Genomic DNA, 24,514 nt, shown 5'->3' with positions numbered 1-24,514 from the left:
AATAGTTCATTCAAAAATTTTGTTTTGATATTCTTATACTTCCACGTTAAATTATCGAAAATAAAATATAACTAACAGAGTTGCAATTTGGTTATAGATGACAGAATATAACTTCAAATAATACGCCTAGAACTCGGCTGACTCAAATGATGTTTGAGTATAGTCTACATGTTATGAAACGTATTATTACTGGCGATGTGTCTCGGATCTACACTTACGACCCGGAAATAGAGGATCAATCATCCGAATATCGTGACAAAGGTAAGCCAAAGCCGAAAAGAACACGTCAAAGCAGGCCAAAAGTTAAGGTTATGTTGACAGTTTTCTTCGATTATCAAGATTTGGTGCACTTCGCATTCCTTCCGAACTTCCAAACTGTCAACAAGGCATACTATTTGAGTGTTATGCGTCGTTTGCGCGTAGTTATTTGTAAAAAGGGCCGACAACTCCTGGTTTTTACACAACCATAATTTCCCATCGCGTACTGTGTTGATTCTTTGCAAGTTTTTTGGTATTTTGCATTCGTTCTTTTCTCATCAGTTGCTCATTTGTTGGATGGCCGATATCTGGCATGTAAATTAAACGATCGGAATAAAGTGCTTGTATGGAAAACTGGTATGGTGTATTGCCTAAGACAAGGATGAAACCTACAAAAAAATTGTTCGGATGGGACGAGTAAAGCATATAGTTTAGGATGCTTCAAAATTTTTTTTTAAATTTTTTTTTCAATTCTTACCCCCTCAAATGTTGGTGATTGACAAACAAAAAATCCTCCCTCAAGCCAGGCGCTGTAGCTTAACTCTATGGGGTCGCTATTTTTTTCAGGTTCCCATACATTTTACATAGGAATCTTCGTTTTTTCATTCAAACTAAAATTTCACCAACTAATTTTCGTTTCTCAAAAATAACCATCACATATTCAGAAAGTTCACTTTTCGAACTTTAAAAATTTCTGCGACAAAGTTTGATTATCTCAATTGGACGATTAAATATGTATAGTGATTTGAAATTTGCAATTTTTTCAATAAAAATAAAAAAAGTTTCTGAGAATAATAATTTTGTCGCGGGAATATTTAAAGTTTGAAAATACAACTTTATGAATTGACCGATTGACGGTTACGTTCTCACCGGCATCATTTTTGAAGAAATATGGACCGATGAATCCACTGACCCATAAACGACACCAAACCGTTGTTTTTGCTGTATGAAATGATAGCTCTTAAATCTCTTCAGGTTGCAATTCGTCCAAATGCGGAAATTGCGCTTATTCACATACACATTGAGCTAGAAATGGGCCTCATCGCTGTACAAAATTTGGCTCGAAAACGTTGGATATTCTTGGATCTTTCTAAAGCACTTAAAATGAAGCGATGTTGCTTGGGAATGTCGGGCGGCTTCAGTTTCTCCGTAAGCTGTATTTTGTACGTTTTCAATTTAAGATCTCAACATAAAATACGCAAGTTGTTCTATACGTCAGTCTGAGTTACTGCGAACGGCACCGAATCGACTCTCCACGGTCTTCGTGTAAATTCTACAGCTGCTATATTCGGTCGAACATTATCTCATAATGAATACTGGGCGTCAAGATGGGTGATGGTGTTGCGAATAGTACGCTCAGTAGGCCGATTATGTTGAACAAAAATTGAGCGAATCGCGCGTAAGACATTATTTACGGAAGGTGAATTTTCTTAATAAAGTTAAACGATTTGTTAACGTTGCTCAGGCGAAAGTCTTTCCATGATGAAATGCCAAATTATACTGAACAAAAATAACATAACAACTTGACACGACTTATGCGCAATCTGTCAAAAAAAATTTATTTGAAATAGTACCTCTACTATCACCCGTTGGCTTCGATGCAATTGAAGTTAAGGATTTTTCTTGTTATTTATATAATACCAGCCGCTTTGAGAGCAGATGTCATTAGCTGGAACTTATTAGCAGTTTCTATTAGAGCACCATTTTGTTCGTTGGAACACCTATAATAGGCATACACTTCTAATTAATTCGCTTGGGCCTGTTAGAAAGCAGAAGAATATTTAAATATGTAAATTTATCCCTCTGTACTTCAAAATCCAGGTTACCACTTACTCGTATTAAACCTAAAAAACTAGGCCTATATAGCAACCATTCACCGTATGCTAACGGCAACGGCAAACTACTTCTCCTGCATTTCGCTGCAATTGCCTACAAAGCCATATTTAAATGTCAAAATGCAAACATTCGTTAGACAGACATTTTTGCACATTTATTAACTGTTAATTATAACCCAAACTAACTGTTAATTTATATGTTTTTAGCCGCCGAACACAGTGCTAATTGACGCCCCGCTATAAGCGCTGTCAGCGCATCGACTTTAACGAACCAAAATTCAAAAATAATTTAATAAAATTGAAATAAAGCAAAAATACACTTCCCTTTTACGATTTTTTAGTGAATGCAGTCGCTCATCATATTTGGTCAGCGGTAGCCGGCCATTTAAACTAAATAGGTAATTCACGGTGTACGCGACGTTGGCAACATGAAGTGCATATAGGAGTGTGTACGTGTGTTTATTAAACTTCAATAAATAAGTGTGCCATTCACGATGTGTTATAAATACTATATACCCACGCATGGTTATATATGTCGATACATACATATGTTTGCATTGCATTTATCTAGCCTGCTTTAAAATATTTATTTCGACTTGACGTCACGGAGTCGTGTGACAGAAATGCATTTATGAGTAACGGTTATATTTATGACCACATTTACGAGGGCATTTCGATAGGTGAGAGATTACAAGAATTTTTCAATTAGAAATGCAATACCACTGCTGTCACATCACTGTCACTTTGTATGTCGTCGATAGACGTTTACACATTGACTAGAGTTTTGCTGCCTCCGAACAGCTGTTGTGTTGTATATGAACGTGTTTCCTAATTTCCGAGACTTATAGTATCAAAACACGAAAGGTTAGTGTATTGGCAGCTTCATCAAGTAGATGCATTATTGATCCATACCATTAAGAAAATTAATCAACAATTAACTTCAGTACCTAGTTTGTCTTTAATATTTCGGGATTTGGCATTCCTAGTGTGGCAATGTGGCAACTGACAACTTCACTGTAAAGTTTGACATTTTTGTTGTTATACATACGCAGAGCGTTTTGGCATACAACCGTTAACTTAACTATTCACCTCGACCAAAAACTGGAATTAAATCTTGAACATTTTCGCGCGGTTATTTTTACCATTTTCGACGTAGAATATCTCAGGGACACTGCATCGTTGAACTTAATTAAAATTTTAGCGATGAAACTATACCAAAGACCAGCATTTATCTATGGTATGATAAATTCAATCTAGGTCATTCAACACTCCAAAACGGAATTCGTGAAGGTCGACCAAAATCAATTGGTTTTCCGGAAACTATTGATGCTGTGCGGTAACTAATAGCGCAAGATCATGGCATTAATGAAACCAGCATACAACATCAATATTGTATGTAGATTTGATTGTAAAAAATGTTTGTTCACGTTGAAGTCCAGACAATTTGTCGATCGTTCAAAAAAAGCTCGTGTTGATTAGTCGTTAAAAGTGTTAAAGAGATAAGATAGCGGTGCTTTGAAACACCTCTATGACATCGTGACTTGTGACGAATCGTGAATTTACGCGTATGCGCTCGAAACTAAACAGCAGTCGACTGTATGGATGTTTCAAAATGAGCCGAACAAAAGTTGTTCGTGCACGAAGCACTTCCAAACAAATAGTTGCCTTTTTTGGAACAACTGGACATATTGCATATTGCAACCACTAGAACAACTCAGAACATAAAATTCAGAATGGTATACAATCATTTCTTTTCCAGTTGTCTTTCAAGAAATTAGGAAAACCAACCGCACTCTGGAACATGACAATGTGAGCTGACTGACGACTGAAACAACTGCATTTTTGAGCACTCAAATCCTCACTTTGATGAGTCAACCACCATCAGGGATCCAGAGTAGAGTTTTTGGGGAGGGGGATTAACTATATAATTTTGTATTAGCAACTCAAAGTCCGTTTCTACGCGGAGTGTTAAACTTTAAACAGTTACTACCGCCCCACTGCGGATCCGCCCCTGTTCACCATATAGTCCAGACTTAAGACTGAACGGCTTCAAAAAATATAAACTAAAAGTTCAACGTTTTGCGACACCTGAAGAGACGGTTGATACGTTAAGAGTGCATGTTTTGGGAGACATTCAATCAGAGTGGCAAAAGTGTCTCGGCAATTAAATGAAACTCACACAAAAGTACTTATATATAAAAGGTAACCTTCGTGGGAGAGAATAACGTATCAAAAAAACCAGGAGGTCGGATTAACTAGCCCCCTTATTTTCCACACTAGTCTCCAATGAATTTATCTCTTTAGAAATATTTTAAAAATAAAATTTTCAGCACCAGTTCAGAACACTACATGAAATAAGGATACCCAGGAAGAAAAAAGGAAAATTTCATAAATATTTATCAAACTGTCGTTAAAAATTTCTTCTCTGGATTGCCGAAAAGTCTAAATGGATCACCCAAAACAAATTCTCATAGTAGCAATCTGAGTATCCATAGCATTTTAATGGCCGAAGTTAAAGTCGGTTCAGATACTACAGCCACCATTAACTAAATCATTAATGACTTGTTTTTTCGTCGATCAAAAGACATACCCATCACAACAAATATTAAAGAGAAGTGGAAGCAATCGACGGATCCGAATAAATCAGAGATGGGCAAAGACCAAAGAAGAAGAAATCCACTAAGATTATGGTCTGCTGAGCGTTGAAAGAACAATAATATTGATGAATTAGGTCAGGGTATAGCCGTTCTGCGACTATTTTCGCACCCAAAGGTAGAAGAAAGCCAAAAAAAATTGTTTTTGTGGATTTTAATAGCATACAATTTTTAGAACGGCACTAAAAATGAAAACTGAGTGGAAAAAAACTTTGCTTTTTTGGCAAAAAACGGCGTGTATTTAAAAATACCGACTTATCCAAATGTCTCTGTATTTACCATCGCTCCTATTTATACTAACATAAAAGGCATATTTAAACTCGTAATAGCTATATGTGTTAACAATGTAAGATTGTAATTATTAGATAAGTGTTTTATGCTTTTTAACCATATAGTATTTTTCTGAGGAAATTTTTTTTAGTCTCTGTCACAAGCACCTGTCTAGATATGCATAAGTAGAAATGAGACTTTTGTATTTTAATTTTACATTACTTAAAAAATGTTAATTGCAACGCTTTCTCTTACAATATAATTGCATAACTTACATATAACCAATTCAAATATCAAACACCATGTATATATGTACATTGTACATATATATAACGGTGAGAAAGGAAACGACTTGTCGCATATAACCTATTTTATTAGTTGCTTATTAGGCGCAATTAAAGTCTAGCAGAAAATAATTTTTTGTATTCGAATCGTTATCGAACTTTATCAGTTCCTTGAACCAGTTAAGCGCCAGTAATGTACAGTAATACATATGTGTATCTATGTGTGTATGTATATAAAGTAAAATGTACCTATAGACCTTGTCACTAATGTACTACACAAGTGCGCTTGAAATGTCTCGTATGCCTCACTTTGATGTAGCACTAACGGCTCGTACGTGATTTTCGAAAAATACTTAAAATAATGCGAAAATAATTCATTTGAAGTTAGATGTTGGGTGGGTCGTGATTTAAGCTTTTATTTAACGGTCATATCATACCAAATTTTTTTAAGAATTGCAAAGTAATCTGATTGTTCCTATTAATGTTTTAGTAGAACTCTAAAATTAGATAATTACTGAAAGCAGTGGCAAGCAGATTCTTTGATAAAATGCTGGTACTATAGTTAGATTATTTTTATCGATAATATGGCTAACTAACATTATTGATTTATCTCTGTGACCTTAGAAGGCACATTCTATTAGATGCAACAGAAAAAAAGAACATAGCTTTGACTATAAAGGTGTAAAAGTTGATGGCACATGAGATCAGAGATGTGGTCTGTTATAAGACTGGCATTCAACCAAGTGAAAGTTTATTTTATATTTGGCTAATTTCTTAAGAAAAGGTCAAATCATTACAATTAAAGGAACCTTATATTATTGAAAGGTGCCACAAAGAGTTCTTAAGATATTAACTTTAAAACTTAAATATATTACGATTTGCATCCGATCCTTCGAGTTTTTAATACGAACGATAAATATACCGTAATTGAATGGAATGATTTCATTCTTGAGCTACTGTTTCGGGATAGTAAAATCAAGTGGTACGCTGACGGCTCGAAAATGTACGAGGGGATTGGTGCAGAGTCGCAGGACCTCGCACCAAATTCTCCATACCTATTGAGAAGGTTTCCGAACAAAACAGAAAAACAAAAATATTTGCTATAAGTCGGTGCGTAGTGATAAACCTCCAACTTAGCGACAGTCAAGCGGCACTTAAAATAATCTCTGCCAACGAGATCAAATCGCCACTGGTGCAGGAGTGTAAAGAACGGCTGAACAGTATATCGGAACGTTACCAAGTGCACTTTATGAATGAACTGGCTTGATGAGCACGCCTGCTTCGCAGCATCCATTAACGTTGTAGAACCTGAAATGTTTATTACGGTGGGTTCACATACCATAAAGGAGCTGATCGCAAGGAAAAAGGAATAGGCAGAGACAGATGCTGGAAACAACTCCAAGGCATACGCCAGGCCAAGTTGCTAATGTGGGATTACAACCTCAGCAGGTTTAAATATGTAATCAACTTTCCTATAGACCAACTCAGGCGACTGGTCGCATTTTACACTGACAACTGTAAGCTCAAGAAGCACTTATACAACATGGAAGCCTGAAACTTCAGAACACCTGCTTATTGGCTGCATAGCAATCTGCGGACGCAGGATAAAAACTCTTGGATCCATGTTTCTAAAGAGGGATCACATCGATATGCTGGGGCTAGGTGGGTCGTTGTGACTTAGGAGAGGTACGATCCTCATAATTAGAGAAGGCTATCTTTTTGCCGATTCAAATAAAACCAAAGCAATACTATGTAAATATACAATATTTCAATAAAACTAAGTATACATTTTGCACAACTAAAAATGGTCGAAATTGAACTATATTTTTTATAGCCCTAGTTACCTAATATGAGAACCGCAGAGTTTACCAAATATATGCGTTAATTTGCAATAAATCTTATGAAAAGTGAGTAAACCGGTTCACTCATTGCCTCAGCCTTGAAAAGTTTGCAAATCGCTCTATAGGACAATATTGTAATTTGTACCTCTCTGGTTGGCTTTATGATTTATTTCCACGGATCTTACCATATTTATGTAGTACACCATCTATTCTATTCGGCTACGCAATATACATATAACCCTTTTTATCTATTTTTCGTACTAAACTCATTCACTTTTGTCTTCGGCACGTAATTCGCATTCATGATGAAGTTATCCACACAAATTGGTTAAATATGCGGAATTTGACAGTTTTATGACGCTTAGCACACCAGTTTAAGGAAGAGTTTTTGTCCAGGCAGAATTTTAAAAGGTTCGAGGCGCTCTTCTTAGCAATCCAAGTGTATCGGGATCATTTAGGGAAAAGATTCAGGTAACAGACTTGCTTTGTTCGCCAATGAGCGTTAAAGTCCGACCTGTGGACATAGCAAACTGAACTCTAGCGTGTTACCACGTTCCTGGTGACCTGGTGATGGGTATGACTGCTGATAATGAAAGTATAAGGAAGGAAATAAAAGTGAAAATATGTATGTGCTAACTTTTCACATCTCTCACATCAAGTTAACGATGTCACATATACTATAAAGTCGTAATTTACTCAGCTAGATAAGGTTAACGTAATAGATACCAGAAGTTAGTACATTACTAAAGTACACATACTAAATATGTACATTATATTAGCGTATTTCATTTGAACATCGCACTCACCTTCTTTGGTAATAGCTTCCGTGTCGCATTCATCACTATCATCTTTGGGCTCGAATTCGACCTGCGAAGTAACAACATCATAGAAATTAACACGTGTCACGTGGCGTACATAATCATTGGTGTTAGTATTATTATAATTGTTGTTGTTGTTGTTGTCGCATTTGCTATAGTTGTAATAATTCGCATTGGCTGGTGGCATTTGTTGTTGACGCATTGTTGGAGTAGCATAAGAAGCAGGCAGAAAAGAAAGAAGCGAGTGTGTTGGTGTGATGTGTTGACGCCACTGGTGTGTGGTGTTGTTGGCGGGTTCTTGCGCTGGTGGAATGGACCAACGGGCTTGCGGCGTCCTTCCAGCGGTTGTATTTCTGCGCGTCGGACCAACGCGCGTAGTGCTGGACGACGCAGCGGTGGCAGTGGTGGACGCACTGTGGGTTGCGCCACTTCTGGGCGGTTTTGGCAGCGGGTTCGTACACGACGGATGTGAATGTAGATGCGGTTGCACATCGCCACACCAACAGCAATAGCCAGGGCTGTAGGGTGGCTGTATCTTCGGCAGGGGAGGCGGCGGCGGCGGTGGTGCAGGCGCTGCCGTTGAGTCTGTTGCGTCGGGCTCGGGTGGTGGCGACGGTGGCGGCGGCGGTGAGACGATAATTCTTGGTGGATACCCTGCACAAGGCATCTTGCCGGAACGCTCCTCGTAAACGCGCCCGTGCTGCCTCGCGTATGCGCGTCGCGCATGTTCTGTATACGCCGCGTGTGAAGATCCAACACGTTCGCTGGTGTTTCTTGCTTCCGCGCTACGCAAATGACTAGATCGTGGTGGTGCTGCTGTATGGTAGTAGGATTTGGTTTGTTGTTGTGCTGTTTTTTCATGCAGCGAATGCGCACGTTGACGTCGCTGACGCTGCCGTTCGTATTCGCCGGGCGCATGAAGTTGTTGGTGATGTGGCTGGTGCTGCTGTTGTTGTGTTTGTACAATTGCCGTTGGCGCCGGTGGTTGGGGTGGTTGATAGTGCTGGTATGTGGCTTCGTTTGGCAGTGGTATTCCTTTGTTGTCGGTATAGATGGTGGGTATAACGGTATCGCCGGTCGATGTCGTCGATACGGTGCTGCTATCGTTTGATCCTCCATCACAGCCATTTGTGTTGGTTACTTCTGCTACTGCTGTTGCTGTTGTTGTGTACGGTGGTTGTGGCGTTGGTGGCGGCGGCGATAGTAGTAGAATTACCACCATTCGATCATTTGTAAAACATTAATTTACACTCTCACAAATTACGAACATTTCAAAATAAATTTTTTTTTGTTTTTTGTTGTAGTTTACTTTTTGTTGTTGTGTTTGGCCTTATCTTTATGGTCTCTTTTTTCTTTTCATTGTGCAATTATTGGCATTGATTGTCTTATTCTTTTGATATACTTTTATGAACCCTCATATTTTTTTAACTTGGTATCTTTGTCGAACTGTCAAAATTTTCGGCGCTGTGGGCATTAATATTTAATACAATTGGTATGCACTATATTTTCTATAGCAACATTCAGCGCAAGTTTATTTATGTTTTTCATCAGCATTATCATCGTTTTACAGTTAACTTTGGACACATGACAAGTAAAATAACAAAAGTCAGCCAAAATAATAAAATGGAAAAAAATACCCAAAAATATATACAAAAAATACCATAAGAAACAACAAGTCTACTAAAAGCTCAACCAGCTGTATTTAACTGAGCAATTCTTGGCCTCAAATGCATTAATACACATACATACTAGTGTAATAAAAAATACTTTTTGGAGAAATTATTTTTGAAAGTGGCCCCCGTTGATGTTAGTGGTCAAGGGTCAAAGAAAGAAAGTATGTAGATCATAAATATGAGATTAGACAGTTTTAGTCATGTATTACAGTTAGAGTGTTAAAAAAAGAAGTAAATCGCATTAAAAATTAAATATTTAGAAACTGCTCGACTTTATCCAAGATTTTTCGAAATTAATGACGTAGTAATGGAGGCAAAACGGAACGCTTATTTATGCAGTTAAATAATCCAGCATTGCTAAACAATATGTATAAAAAATACCAATTATACAAGGGTCTATCGTTTATCTCAAAGAGTTCAGTCTAAAAAGGTCTGGGTAACAACTAAATTGAAGATATAATGACGAAACTCCCACATTACTAATGGCAACGTAAGAGTTGATTCAAATTAATGTGTTCTCTGCGAACTCTAAAAATTGGAACGAAAATTTAAAAAAATTAGTACATGGCTAAAATCTTTAGCCTGATCAAGTGAGCATGCCAAAAACAAAAAATATCTATACTTTTCTTACATTGCAAACCTTAACAAGAATACTGCCAAAGTTTAATGGCAATTGATCTAATCGTTTTCACATTCGTGAGTTTCGTACTTTTATAAAATAAGCACATGAAGATGGAAAGCAACGCCTATAATTCTATCAAACCGTTATCAAAACATTAGCGGATTGTTAAAACAAATGTTTTACTCTAGATGGAGACTTCAAAGAATAGCCAAATATTTTCTTTCCTGAAATGCGTATGAATTCGAAACCTTCAACAAATACAAGGAAGATTCGACGTGGAGAAGCTGCAATCACAACTGACAACCGAACGATTTTCTGCTCGACTTACACTCCTGCTCACTGAGAGCACTCATCAGCAACTTGTTATAAGAAACTGTGGGACGGCATTTCAAGCTCCTTACATACAGCTGCAAACCATTGGTTTTCGGAAAAGGCAAAATAACAGCTGGTACGAAGAGAAGTGTAGATCATAAATATGAGAATATGTAGAGAAAACAAACAGCGTACCTAGTAACTTTACAATCGACCGCAACACAAAACAAAACACAGACAAAAAAAGAGAGAGGCCGAAATGAGTAAGTACGAAGAGCTTGACAAGCTGGCCGACAGGGATAATGCTCGAAAATTCTACAAAAAGATGCGGCGACTAACAGAAGATTTCAAGACCGGAGCATACTCTTGTACTGATGCCCAGAGCATACTGAAAATATGGAGGGAACACTTCTTTAGCCTGCTGAATAGCAGTGAAAGCAGAAAACCAGGAGATGGTGAATCCTATTCCCCAATCGATGACAGTGGAGCAGACGTTCTATTGCCCGACCATGAAGAAGTTTGAATAGCAATTACCCGTCTGAAGAACAAAAAAGCGGCGGGGGCCGATAGATTGACTGCCGAGCTACTCAAATACGGCGGGGAAAAACTGATCTGCCCCACAATCTGCGCCAACTACCGCGGGAAAAGCCTCCTCAACATTGCATATAAGGTCCTATAGAGTGCACTGTGTGAAAGATTTAAGCCCACCGTCAACAAACTGATTGGACTTTATCAGTGTGGCTTCAGGCCTGGAAATTCAACAATTGAGTACAAATATTCATCATGCGCTAAATCATGGAAAAGACCCGTCTAAAGCGGATTGACATACAACACCTTTTTGTCCATTTCGAAGCTGCTTTCGACAGCCCGAAAAGGAGCTGCCTTTATGCCGCGATGTCTGAATTTGGTATCTCCGCAAAACTAATACGGCTATATAAACTGACGTTGAACAATACCAAAATTATCGTCAGGATCGGGATGAACTTCTCCGAACCGTTCGTTACCTAACGAGGTTTCAGACAAGGCGACTTTATATTCTGCGATTATTTTAATCTACTCCTGGAGAAAATAATTCGAGTTGCAGATCTGAATAGAGAAGGCACAATCTTCTACAAGAGTGTACCACTGCTATTACATCAATATCGTTGGCATAACAATCGCAAAGTCAGTTAAGCTTTCTCCATGTTGGGCAAAGAAGCGAAGCAAATGGATCTAATAGTGAGCGAGGGCAAGACAGAATATCTCCTGTCATCAAACAAACAGTCGGAATACGGCTGTTGGGAATAAAGTATGTATTTTGTTTTCGTTTTTTTCGTATTGCCAATGTTTCGTATTATAAGTATATCCTGTTAGCGGTCAGCAAAAAATCACTTCCTAAGGAAGTGAGTGGACTGTTTTTTTGACTTAATCTACTTCAAATATGTATAGACATATGTACATTTATATATGGTATTTCAAAACGAAGATATAATAAATAGGATTTTTATAAACAATTGCTGTCTAAATTCCCCAAAACTCCAAAAGCAACCTATATGGAGTAGATTTTGTTGATACCACAAATTTTATCATCCATAAAATTTTGTCTGACAATTTTTTCACTCGCTTATATAAAATCTGATGATGGAAATGTGTAAGAGCGCTTTAGTCGTATCCTTTAAATGTTTCATTAAAATTGACTTAAACCGGTGAATATGAAGTACATACATATATCTGGTATGTTAAAGACTAGATATCGTTAAATAGGGCACATTAAATTTGAATAATTAGTAGGCGCAATAATTGTTGAAAAAATTCAAGCAAGCGCTCCAACAGGTTAAGGCCAACATTACAATAAGAAGATTTATCTTTTTCGACATTATAAGTGAAGTCAGCTCAAAAGTACCCAACTACTTTTTATGCTGAAAGAATTACTAGTTAGCAAGTTGTTAACGAGCATGCTAACTACCTACATGAATACTATAAATGTACATACTTATACATACATACACTAATGTAAATTTTTTAATATCTTCTTACGACTGCATTTTTGCTATTTATTTATTCATAAGCTGCGATAAGCAAGCGCTTGATCTTCTACTCTTTCGTATGCGCTCTTCTTAATAACTTCAAATATTTATGTAACAAGTTTGCTAAACCGTTATAATTGCAGTTAAAACAATGCAGACAAGTGTGAGGCTTCAAAGTATTGGATTTCAAAGCAACTCTAACAAGCACGAGTGACTACTTAAGACCAAAAATAGTGAGAACATAATATGAATAATTGTATAGCAGTTGCATAATGTAGGTGTGTGCGAGCAAATGGATATTCTGCGCCGAAGATTTTAGTGTTGATTTGCAAGCAAGGGCTTTTAATGGTAATTTGTTATGCTTTTATTACTTTTATATTTACGAATTGAGTGCTCAAAATCAAGAGAAATATATTTTTATGAAATTTTGTGCAGCTCTGAAAGGTATTATAGTTTTGGTGCAGCAGAAATTATTATTTTTTAATTAATTTTTTTTTATTTTAATTTTAATTTTTTTTTATTTAATTTTATTTTTTTAATTTTTTGTTTTGAAGTTCTAATTGCTGGCATTTTATGCATTTCTTACACTATCTCGTTTGCTGATTTCCAGTTTTGCGTTTATTAACACACATACACATATGTATACAAATACAACAACAATATATCTGATACACCTTTGTTGTATTGTTTTTGTTTATTCTTTATGTACTTTTTTTCGGTATGCATTATGCAAATTTCCACCCGCCAGCAGATTCACTACAGCCAAGCAAGGCAAAAACAATCACAACAACAACAACAATCATAACTGCAATTGAGTCACTGGTTTGCCTGTTGCATGCCGTTTTCGTACAATGCAATCTTTTCCTTGCGCAGTTGGCAAACGCCAGTAGTACAGTAGTAAGCTGTTGTCGTTGTTGTTGTTTTTGGCGCATTTGCACGGCAGATGACTTCATGCGGCTCCCAATTGCGACTTTAAATATGCATTGCATTGTTGTTGTTGGCGCTTTCAGCTTTATTTTGCCGCCGTTTTTGTCGTTGCTATTGTTGTTGTTGTTGTTGTCGTTTCATTATATATTTCTGTAATGCATCAATTTCCTTGAGATTTCTCAATTGAATGGCGGCAAGCGGCGCTCACGTACTTGCACCAGACGCTGCACGCGGCGCGGCAAAATGACGCAGCAGCAAATGCGCTGATTTCGAGTGAGCGAAAACCAAAAAAAAAAAAAATTAATAAAAATTATGCATAAGCATTTGTATATTTGTGTGTGTGTGTGCGTGAAAGCAAATGAGAAATTCGAGTGCATAAAATGCAGGAATTGAAAAATTGAATATGCATTTTGAATTGTTTTCAATTTTCTAGCGCGCTGGCATTTCCTCGGCACACACACACTAACATAATCGCATACGTGTGCGTGTGTGTGTGTGTTAGCGCATAGCATTCCAATATTTTAACGAATTTTCGCTTCACCACTTTTTATGCCGCCTTTTATTGTTTTCTAAGCGCACCAAATATGCATTTCACACCCAAGCGAATATGAACTTGCATATGCAGCGGTTCGCGCATGCGCCTATGTGCCTATGCGCTTCCGGCATTTCACCGAAAAGCGAGTTTCCTACTTTTGCCTTCTTTCTATGTGGCAAGCGCGTAATTATTTAATTAAGAAACTTTTAATTGCATTCATTAGGTTGCGTTGAGCTCGATTTTAAATTGGAAACTGCATGAATGGTCAAGAAAAAGTGGGCAAAGCGCACGCACGTACACATATTAAGCGCAGACGCACGCACACATGCACGCAGCAGAAGCAATTAATTATAACACACAGTAGAGTGTGTGCGCTTTTGGTCAGCCTCGAAACCTCGACCCATTTCACACAACACCAAACAAAACACTTTTATAATTTCGTATTCCAAGCTGTTGTTGTTGCTTTGTGCTCATCTACATATTCATTAGTAACAACTTGCCACATTTTTATGAGTAATTCTTCATATTTGCAGATTTTTCATAGCGCTTGTGCTGTCAGCAAGCTCGTCGTTGCGTTAGACAAAGCTTATTGGCATATAAAGCCATTTGTAGTCTTGGCCGGGTGCTGCATATTGTCCGCCTTCCCACCCTCAAACATCTACTAATCTGCTATAGTAGAGTGGCTCTCTTGTCTGGGCCCTAAAGTATAGAACTGTGTGTGGAGGAGGGGTACTACGCGGTGTTCGGTTCGGATATTACTTTAACCACAACTGTGATTGCACAATTGGCCTAGATCTCACGATGATCATGCCGCTTCGGCGCACTTCGCAGCGTACCGGTGCGCGAGTCATCGGCAAGGCACAGTGTGGCGAGAAGTTAGGTTATGTGCTGTTAATTATTTTTTTTTAAATCGATTTTTTGCATATTTATCGATTGCAAGGATATTTGATAATATTCTCCGAAAAATGGAAGATAATCAGAAGTGCAGAAGATTCGGAGATATGAGTCTATTCTTTTTCACAAAAAGTTGTTTTCAGAGTCGGGGAGAAAAATTTAGATATAATTGTCATGTGATGATCGGAGAAATAAGATTTATAATTTTTTTCTGGAGAAAAAAGCAGGAAATGTAGAAGATTCGAAGATATAAGTGTATTTTTTTCTCGAAACGTTGCGCTCAGTGTTTGTGAGAAAAAAATTTCCGAAACGTCTCGAATGATCGATCTGCTGAGAATTATATTTAACAGGTAATGATCGCAGAAACAAGATTTATTTTCACAGGAAAAACCACTTTTTTTGAGAAGCCGCCATTTTGTCAAAAAACCAATTCAGAACCACAAAAAAAATCGTTTCTTTCTGATTCGCAAGCCGATATAACTACTTCAACTTACACAAGCGCTGATGGAACCAACGACCAATCTGCTTAATTCTCGGACTGTTTTGCTTCGGTGCCTTTTTTCTCAGTACCAATTATTACCACTAAACTAGATTTTTAATTGAAATCGAAATGATCGAACTATTACTAGAGCCTTTCAGCTCATTGTATATATTCAACTAAGTACCGTATTAGTACCCAAAACGACATCCTGACATTTCGGACTCACCTGATTGGTAACCAATAAGTTATTTTAGATGTTTAATGAAGTTTTTCTGTTCTCAAACTAGCTTCAGAGCCTTCATCTCGTTTTAGGTATCAAACAAGCTATACCTAAAATTAACATTTTTCACGTCTTTTTATACAATGAACAGGGTAAGTTTGTAACACCCTGCAGGAAACGTCGGACACGCTTTGTGGTATGTTTATAAATTATCAGCGTGATGACCTGAGTCGATTTAGACATGTTCGTATGACTGTCTCTCCGTATTTACGGTAAATAGTCTAACAGTTTTTAAGTTATCAATACGAAATTATTCACAACTCCCCCAAAGACCTGTTCATTGGTCATTTGTCGGAACTGCCAAAATCGGGCCATGCTATCGCACTGTCATACAAATCAATGCTCGGTCGAAATCAAATCCTTGTATGGAGAACTTTTTATTTTATCAGGTTTTTTTTGGCAAGAATTATTGTCCAAGGCAACGCTATGATTTCTGAAATTTTTCATGTCGGACTAATATAGCATATAGTTAAATTAGTAATCAATGTCTACATAAAAGCTTGTTTTCCATATTAGTAGGAAGTAGCAAAACGTCTTCCGGTGGATGCAAACCGTTTGCCGGTTACGTTTTCATATTTAGTTATACATATAGTGAATACATAGTTGCTAGTTGCTATAAGAAATACACCCATGAAAGGTGTTATAGCTTCATTGCAGCCGAAGTTAGGGGAATTTCTTGTTTAATCCACTTTGAAGGGTTTTACTAAATCTTCAATAATTTTTTAGTACTTTCACAAGTGCTGAATTTTGTACCGAATGATTACCCAAAATAGTATTCGGTATAAATACTGAGTCATTGTCTGGTCATTAGAATAATTCGAGCAAATTTTTATTCTGGGAATTGAATTTGTTTTCTCATTATTATCTACATGAAAAACAATGAAAGTGTTCCTTGATGTTTCAGAGAAAGATCGAAGAGATAAATTTTAGCAAAATGACAATTTCAGTGATCAAGAGAAGGTTTTCATGTACGATCAATGTTTATAGACCTGGGCGAGCGGGTTCTGAAAAGAATCGAAAATAAAATCAGGTCCAAATATATAAAATTGGATTCATTGTTTAAGAAACTATTTGTAACCGAAGTTGGCAACTTCAGACGCTCCATAACAAAGCTTAAGCTGACACTGTTCTTACACAAGGGACACAGATTCAATTAGATCTACGAATTGCTCACACAATTTTGTGTCAGATTTGCTTGGCAACTCCCACAGTGCGTTTGCTGACACTCTGCAGATGGGTTTGCTCGGATCGCGCGCTCAATTTGAAAGGTGATTCAACTTTAATAACACCAACAAGAAACACTAAGACAATAACAATAATAATAACAGTAACTAATGCGCAGATAAACTATAAACTAAATTAAAGTTGAAGGCGAAATGCGACGAAGCTAGATCAAGCAAAAGCAACAGCAACAGCAACAAGCAAAAAATTGAAAAAAAAACTTTAAAACCAACAAAAACAGCAACAACAATAAAGGAAAAGCGCAAATGCAAACCTCAATGAACTATGTTGAGATGAATTTTTGTTTCTTATAGCTTTTTGTGCAACAGAGGGGCAATATATTTGTTGTATTTGTACGTGTATGTGTGTGTGTGTGCCGAAAAAGGAAATGAAAACGAAATTGAAAATGACAGACAAGTCAAGTCAAGCAGGGCATACGCTCTGTGTCAGATGTACTCGTACGAACAAGCTCTATTAGGCCAAGACTTGTGATGGAAACCTCTAACCTAAGACCTCAGACCAAAAACAAAAGAGCGGTGGAAAGAAAAACAGAAAACAAATAAATGAAATAAAGGAAAATTCATTTTACACAACTGACACGCGCATGTGCGACGTAACACAGAAAGAGTAACAATTCGGTAGTAATCGCAGTGTAATACGTTAGTCGTAGTGGTGGTTAGTACTCGTATGTAGCAAGCGCAGACAGAGTAGAGTCGACCACGGTGACAACAGACGGTAGTGAAACCGCAGAATGGCCAGCCATCAACGAGCCAAGACCAAGTCCAAGTTGGTGTTGATGTCGCTCTTGTTGTGACTGCCGAAGTCAGAGTGAGCAGTTACGGCCACTGCCACAAATGGCCCAATGGCCGCAACCAAAGTCCAACTCATCTCAAATTTTATGTTTTGGACAATTCAAGTTTTTTCCCGTTGCATTTTTAATTCAAATTGTTGGTGACTTTTTATTCAACTCGTTGACCATTGCTGGTGTTGTTGTAGGTGGTATGTTTTCTGTGGCAAAAAAATGTTCAGATCTCATAGGACTGTGCGTTAGATTACTGAATGTCTGTATGCTGGCGAATTAACAACTTATACGTGAACTAAGCTTGATAAGTCAATGGTTTTTGCCTATATTTGTTGAGGGTGACCCAGACTTCAAATTCTGTCTGAGTCTGGGTTTTCTGCGTACGGGGCATGGGCCTCTGAATGCATTTTTGCATCAGTCGGACCTATCTGACTAGAAGACCGGGTGCATGTAATTGCAGAATGCCCGCTATACTCGGACATTAAGGAACTGCGTAGTCGGAATGCCGAACAGTTAGGGTCGTTTGCGCGTGAATTGTTTAGGCGGCGAAGGCGTTTAGCTGAGAATTGGGGTTATCTTATCGTGTGAATGGAATGTATGTACATGTAATGTACGTATGCGGTCCAACCTATGGTCACGATTCAAGAGCAGTATGGAAGCTCAACTGGTAGTAGTTTGACGAAGAGGTCTGACCGGAGGCTTAATTCTGGTACCACGAGGAGCAGAAGCCCTTAGAGTTCGCTCCAACCTGCTCATGCGGACTGGCTCCTCGGGGAGTATCCCGAGAGCTGAAAAAACTGACCCTTTGTCAGTCGAATGTGTTGGCGCATTGCAACCGGTTGCCGGATACAAAATACGGCAAAGGTTTAAGATAGGCCTTGAACCTTAACAAGATGGTTAGTGTGTCCATTCCACACTGCCAATTGGTACTGAACGCTGGCATTTTGCTTATTTGTTCGAAGGTCTGATGGCGGACCACTATAGCATACAGCTTTGTATTTTATATTATCAATATTCTAGTACCTAGCCATGACTGATTTACCATCTACCAAATGACATACTTCCATGACTCAATAATAGCAGGAGACGAACTTTTCTCTCGGCTTTAAGAAATTATATCCACTTGTTAATTTCAAAAAGTCAATCAAATGTAAATATATTTGCGAATGTTTTCCGAGTTAAATTTTTGTTTTGAAGGCCAGCCAAGGTTCCCAAAACTTTATCGAAATGCTGGTTTCAGGGTAAAATTTCCTCCCTCCGTAGATATGTTTGTCAAAAAATGACCTTTGCGAAGCTGCTATTTCGATAAAAATTAAAACTTTGACTAGTCCTTAAATCATTACCTGAATTAATCTATAGAAATATTATATTTTTAAGTGTTTCTTCAAAAATTATCACAAAAACAACACATTTTTGAAACTGGTAAGGGAATATAACCATAACGGAAATTTCACAAACTTCATCAATTGGTTGTTAATTCGGCGTTTATTCCAATTTATTTAGAAGTTCTTTTCTGTGATCTATGTCAGATATATGGGTACAAATGGATCTAGTTTACAAAGTTTTGAATATGCAATATAATGAGATCAACGGAGATTTTTTGACAATCTTTCTTTTAATTTGAATTTTCCTTAATTGGAGCCACATCTATCTATTGCTCCTTTTGGCTGAAGCTATAATCTCTCATGAAGAAATTTGCTTAGGATAAAGAAAGTTAAAAAGATTAAAGGGCGATATAACTAATAATATGGGATGCTGAGAGTCCCAAACACTTAAAACACTATCAATCATAAACTGATTAAATTCGGTTTGAGTGTTATGAATGCCTAGTCCCTCTTATTCGGGAGGTATATTAAAGTCAATCATTGAAATTGTTTCCCAGTATTCGGGGTAAATAACTTTCGTGCTATCTTTGGTTTTAGTCAACCTTTGTTACACAAATGATATTGCGTGATAAGCACAGTAATAGCCTTGACAGACGGCAGCGTTAATCCGGATTAACTGCGCACTTAATCAGATCCAAATTTGTAGGTGACAGACGGCAGCTATGCGAGTTTGAAACTCTCATAAACAGCTCATTGTCCTTTTTATAATATTTTCAATGAAAATTGATAGAAGATAAATATTACGGTTGTTAGCCGACCAATTTTTCCCAAACCATTTTTTATTACAAAAACATATAAACACATTATTTTTAAAACTGCATCATAAAATAGAAGTTTTATTGATATTATATTGAGAATTTGATAAACAGCTGTCAAGGTTGTTTGTATTTCATTCACAATAGATGAAATTGGCCATTTTTAACAACGTTGCCAACGAAAATCTCACAAACTCCCTAAAATTTTGAGAGTTATTTTAGGATTCAGCAACGGAGTTAGCTGTGGTAACTCCTTAATTAATCCCGAAAAATGCAATTAATCTGGTTTAACGCTGCCGTCTGTCAATGCTATAAGACACATAACAGTGAAATTTATGATATTTAACTCATCTTAAGGGACTATGATTTACAGACACAGGTTTGCATTAGAAATTATTACTCCCATATATCAATATACCAAAATTTTAGGGGCTTATCGAACTAACCTCACGCCTATGTACATGTAAACTCAAAAACATTTTGGAAATTTTGTATTTACTCTTTTTTAGACTGTCATTTATTTTAGTTTTTACTGTGTTTGCGATACATAAACGTCACCTTGTTCTTATTTCTTGACAATCGGCGCTGGCGACAGCAACAGCAACAGCAACAGCAACAGCTTAAAGTCACTCGTACACTGAGACGCTGCTCAAAGCAATGGCAGTGGCAACAAACTGTGTTAACTTTGGTTTAAGTGGCTAATACTGCGTTTTTCCTCGATTCATTTTTTCCTTATTTTGGTATCTTTTTGTTCGAAAATGTTCGTTCGTCACGAACATTTCAAAATCTACGCGAATGCAAATAAATTCCGTAAGTTTGAGCTTTATTTACACTCATACATTTACATGTGTGTGTGTGTGTGTGTTTACAAATTTATATATTTCTCTGTTTGCGCTGTTGTTGTAAGGTTTTCTCAATGTGTTTTAAATTGTTTTTCCTTCTAATATCACATAAAATATTGCGCACTTATTCAAGCGCACCCAAAAAACCTATTTGACTTGTGTGCAGTGCCTGAGAGCTTACGAACACGAGCTTACATAAATATTTACTTATGTGAACATTTATGCTTAGACACTTGGGAAGTTTATTTGCGTTTACTAACTTTAAGCTTTGCGAGATGCTTTAAATGCGTAGATAATTTGACTGACTCACGAATACGAAAATGCGTGCTAGAATGCAGATTATCATGCGAAACGTGCTTGCATTTTATGCTAATTTATTTTATGTGCATTTAATATCGGCACAGAAATACAAAGTACGAAAAAAGTTTTGTAATAATTAAAATACAATAGTTCGCTTAATATAAATCGATAACGTCAATTTGAAGTACGCTGTAGAGTCTTGAAAGCACAATTGAATTGTTAGAAAATTTAACAAAAGAAACGGCGGAAACCCTATAAAATACAAATGTACATATATACAGGGTTTGTGCGGAAAGTAATACGACATATGTTTTTCCGCCGCGACTGTACTTCGGAGCGTGCGCGCACAAGTTGGATTCGGTAGAGGACGTTCCTAGCTAACGAACGAGCAGCTGGTCAGTTCTCTCAGAGCACCTGGAGAGTCAGGACAAACATTTTCGCCCAACGTGTTTCTGTGAGTGGTGCAAGCCGAAAATGCTGCGCTCGTTAGAGCAGAGGTACGCGATTAAATTCTGTGTGAAACTAGCTAAATCTGCAACAGATACGTCTGATATGATGAAGCAGGCCTATATGTTGCTTTAGCAAGAGGTGGTGTTTCGGTGGCACCAGGCCTTTTTGGAGTGCCGGGAAGAGGTCGCTGATGAATGAGCAAAATCAAAATGAACACGATGCTCATTGTCTTTTTTGACATCAGAGGCATCGTTTCTCCTGAACAAACCGTCAAAGTTTGACGTGGAAGTCCTCAAGAGGCTCAAACGAAAGGTCAATCGGGTCCGACAAGACATCGCAGCTACCTAACCAAGGACGGGATGTCAACGCTTCCGCAGCTGCCTGCAGCCCAGATGTAGCCCCGCGAACTTTTTTTGTTTCCTTGACTGAAAAGACCGATGAAAGGCAAGCATTTTGAAATGACAGAGAGGATCCAAGCAGCATGCACCTCGGCTCTCAAGGCTATTTCGGAGTATGCCTTTCCTGATGCCTTTAATGCTTGGAAATTGCGCTGGCAGCGCTGCATCGACGAAGAAGGAGCCTATTCTGTTAGTTTTTAAAGAATTGTAACGATTGGTTCAATACATTTTTTTAAATCGACTCAGTCCTATTGTTTCCAGACAAACGATGCACTATGTAAGTTATCAGTGAGACAAACTGAGTCGATTTAGCCAGGTTCCCCAATGTAGCGCTTATGGTCAAAAGAAAGTTCCTCAGTACCGTGTACGAGTTGACTCAGGGATATCTCAGCGTCGTAACAAATTGGACAGTCGGAATTGGTCTCGCCATCAATCCAAAAACCGAGTTGATTTTATTTACTAGAAGATCTAAGATTCCGGTGGCATCACTGCCGCAAATGAAAAACATCCTTCTGCAACCGGTGGATACAGTGAAATATCTAGAGCTCATTCTAGATAGGAAGCTTTTATGGAAGAGAGAGAATGACATTGATTGCCGTGACTGCTGTAGAGGAGCTATTTGCAAAAGGTGGTCCTCTGACACTACGTCACCATAGTCTAGCCCATTGTGTTCTATGGAGTCTTTATGTGGTGGAGGGCTCTAGAAGAGACCACACTTGCAAAGAAGCTAGAGAGCTTTCAACGGGCGGCGCTCATCAGCATGTGTGGTGCCTTAAGGTCTACTCTAACCATGGCACTTAACACCATCTTGCACATATTGCCCGTAGATATAGTCGGAAGGTGTATGGCTGCGGAAGTGAGCTCTCTATCAACTTCTACTTCAGACTTCCTGACTATTGCAGTATTTTAGATTGCAACCGTAGATCTGCTGCTCCAGAGTGCAGCCTCCTTCAGAGAAGTGATCATTCACTCAGATAACAGAGCGGAAGTGCCAGCCTTGAACTCATTAACAGTAAGTTCAGGGTTGGTCAATAGCATCTAGTGTCTTTGAGTTAAGACTGTTATGAGTGCCACGCCAAAGCGGAAAATTGCAAAGCTGCTGAGCTAGCAAGGAAAGGCACCCCTGATGAGTTATCGGTAGAATAGGAGCGGGTCGGATCAGACCATCGGTATATGCGCTGTCGCAAAAGCCTTTTGGCTCAAGATGGATTACAAGAGATTGTGATCTCCTTGCCTCGGGTTATTGTCCATTGGCGTCGACGCTGTAAGGTTGGGAATCTTACCAGACGTCATTTGCAGAAGTTGTAACTCAACTTAACACTTCCTTCTTGACTGACCCGCGTATGGCAAGTCATAACTTAAATACTTGAGATACTTATACCTTTGGACATCCTACCGAGCTGGCGGAAATGGAAATTAAACGCCTGTGCAAATTTGTGCTACTAAGGGTTTACTAATTTATAAGTTCGAACAAAGGAGTTTTTCTCTTCTATGTTTTCACAAAAGACTCGTATGGCAGTCCATATGCGATCTCTTTAGATCAGCCATCTAACCTAACCTAACTTAACCTTAAGGGCTATAAACTGATCTAACGTAATAAAGCATCGTCACTCAAGAAGAGGATGAAAATGTGCCTAACATATGTACATTGTAAATTCCCCGAAAAAGTCATGAACTAAACTTAACTTTAACTACAGAAGGTTATTATGTGTTGGAACGATAGAGGATATATGTTAAAAACTCTTAGTTGATTTTAAGCCATTTTCAAATGATTTTGTGGAACTACAATATCTAAAATATTAAATATAGCAGTTAGAAAAAACGAATGAAATCGCACACACGTGCCACTAAATTGCAACTATTTGTTCGCTCGGTTATGGCGGCCTCGGGTGTTGTATATGATGTACATACATATCTTCCGCAATTTTATTGAATTTCAATATCTTCGAATTTTCAGGGTGTAACGAAGCGTGTAAGTTGAAGCCCGATGCCAAGCAAGCAACGACTCATGTGAAACGGAGTGTAGACGTAAGTAGAAACATACATCTTCACGTATGCAAAATAGTAAAAAAAAGAATTATTTTGTTTGGCGGCTTTTTGTTTAACGGCCAAAGATACAAAACTACTCCTTCTGGCTGGACACACACATAAATTCTATTAAATAATTCTTTTGGAATGCCAAAACTGACCATTTGCTACACGCAACCAGCAAGCAGTGCTTTTTTATTGCGCAAATTTTTCGGTTGATAATAAATGTCGATTTGAAAGGCATTTGACTTGCCAAATGAGGTGTGCACGCCTATCACAAATGCAAATTAAACAAGCCGGCAAAGGTGCTTACAGGAAGGCAAAATATATTTGTATAAACATGTAATATTGTACATTATATGTAAGCGTATGTATGTTAGTATGCATTGTAGTTGCGATTCGAAGCGTGTGTGTTTGTGTGCGGGTATGAATGCGTGTATAAATTTTCGGCGGTTGCTTGACTAAATATGAGAACGCACAAAATGTGTGGCTGACAAACAGGTGTAAGCGAATTTTAAGGATATACATATGTACATACAAGTGACCTGTATATATGTATATGCACTCATATATATAAATATACATATGTAAGTTGAAGCCAAAGAATTTTACTTTCAAAATTCGGCCAATCGGACTTAAATGT

The 24,514-nt window shown here is 37.8% G+C and overlaps 1 protein-coding gene across 5 annotated transcripts in view; it reads right to left on the bottom strand.

Annotated features, from left to right (window-relative positions):
• The window catches only part of LOC120773947, a 130,973-nt gene that overhangs the window by 51,473 nt on the left and 54,986 nt on the right, over positions 1 to 24,514 (bottom strand). For 3 of the 5 annotated variants that reach the window (XM_040103166.1, XM_040103167.1, XM_040103168.1), the window contains one exon: positions 7,949 to 8,009. In XM_040103166.1, coding sequence (XP_039959100.1) covers positions 7,949 to 8,009 — 61 coding nt within the window. Of the gene's footprint in view, positions 1 to 7,948; positions 9,508 to 24,514 lie in introns of those variants that run through there. The other 2 variants (XM_040103164.1, XM_040103165.1) reach the window with 2 other exon arrangements.

Source organism: Bactrocera tryoni, chromosome 4 (assembly GCF_016617805.1).
Source record: "Bactrocera tryoni isolate S06 chromosome 4, CSIRO_BtryS06_freeze2, whole genome shotgun sequence".
Classification (NCBI taxonomy): Eukaryota; Metazoa; Arthropoda; class Insecta; order Diptera; family Tephritidae; genus Bactrocera; species Bactrocera tryoni.
The sequence above is the reverse complement of the archived record's forward strand: the minus strand, read 5'-3'. Positions and strand labels throughout refer to the sequence as shown.